This window comes from Acanthisitta chloris, unplaced genomic scaffold (genome assembly GCF_000695815.1).
Source record: "Acanthisitta chloris isolate BGI_N310 unplaced genomic scaffold, ASM69581v1 scaffold10399, whole genome shotgun sequence".
Taxonomy (NCBI): Eukaryota; Metazoa; Chordata; class Aves; order Passeriformes; family Acanthisittidae; genus Acanthisitta; species Acanthisitta chloris.
In genome coordinates this window covers 6,903-8,266 of record NW_008693076.1, presented here as the reverse complement: position 1 = coordinate 8,266, position 1,364 = coordinate 6,903, and the positions used below count along the sequence as shown (strand labels likewise).

Sequence of the window (1,364 nt, the reverse complement as noted above, 5' to 3'; positions counted from 1 at the left end):
GTTATAGCATCTCTCCCAAAGCATTCCCAGCCTTGCCCAGAGCACAGCGTCACCTGGGTAGATTCCAGGGAGGAAGCATAAGCTGGGGACTTGTTGGCCAGGTGGAAAAAACTCCTGAATCTGAATAAATTGAGGGAAAAAATACAAAATTTGGAATCCCAGAAATACTTGATGCTGCAGAGCTCCCACATGAGCATCTTCCCATGGGGAGCAGGTTTGGTCCTGGGTGGCACAGCAGCATGGGGACTAGAGTGACTTCCCCATCCCTGTTCCCACAGAGCTGCCTCAGCAGGCAGCAGCTCCTGGGTGCCATCCGGCAGATGCAGCAGCTGCTGAAGGGGCAGGAGACACGCTTTGCTGAGGGGCTGCGCACCATGAGGAGCCGCCTCAGCACCCTCCATGCCACCCTGGCTAAGGCTACCACAGAGCCACCCTCAGGTGAGTCCTGTGGCCCCAGAGCACCTGGGGTGGGCAGGTTGCGATGTTCAGGGCTGTGACAGGTGGAGGTGTGGCATCTCCATGGATGGAGAGGAGTCCCTTCAGTCCATGTTGGAATTTCCTGCTGTGAATTCAAGCACTTCTCCAGCCTGGTGGAAGAGCTGAGTACTCCTGGCAGAATTCCAGAGGTGAGTGGGCTGGAAAATTGTCTCCAGCAAAAAAGCCACAGTCCTGTGGTGGGAGCATGAGCGGGGAAGCAAAAATGCCAGCAACCCTCCCTGCCAGCTCTAGCATCCCTGCTGGATGCTCACTGCAAGGCTGATGTTGTGGATTAACCTCAGTGGGGCAAGATTTCAGGAAATAAGTTAAAGGGAGTCTTGGCAGAGCTGGAGACAGGAAGGATAAGGCAGTGCCCCTCCCAAACTGATCCCCCTCCCTGTGGTGCTCTCACAGCCTCCTGCCCTGCGCTCCAAGCCCCTGCAGATGGGAGGAAGTTCGGCAACAAGTATTTGGTGGGGCATGAGGTTCACTTCACCTGCAATCCAGGTTTTCAGCTCCTGGGCTCCAGCACACGGATGTGCCAGGCCAATGGCAGCTGGACTGGGCAGGAGCCTCACTGTGCAGGTACTGCTCATTGCCTGCTCTGGGAATTTCATTTGGGAGAGTGGGATACTGTGGGTTTATTTAAACACAGAGGATTATTGGGGTGCACCAAGCAGGGAGGGATGGCAGTTGATCCTGAGCCCCAGCGCCTCCAGGATGCCGCAGCTCCCATGGCTGGTGCCTTGAGGTGACATCCCATGGATGCTGCAGCTTCGGTGCTTCAGGGTTCCTCATCCTCAAGGGAAACTGGGAATTACAGCTGGAGCCTCCCTGGCAGCTCAGCAGCAGAGATGAGGGGGAAAAGGCATCAGGGCTACAACACC

General features: G+C 56.2%; 1 protein-coding gene across 1 annotated transcript in view; it reads left to right on the top strand.

The window, feature by feature from the left end:
• Window positions 1-281: 281 nt before the first annotated feature.
• Window positions 282-1,364, top strand: part of FBLN7 (fibulin 7) — a gene marked incomplete at its 5' end in the record, with an annotated part of 4,655 nt that continues 3,572 nt past the window's right edge. Inside the window, 2 exons of the mRNA XM_009082936.1 lie at window positions 282-438; window positions 892-1,062. Coding sequence (XP_009081184.1) covers window positions 282-438; window positions 892-1,062 — 328 coding nt within the window. The remainder of the gene's footprint in view (window positions 439-891; window positions 1,063-1,364) is intronic.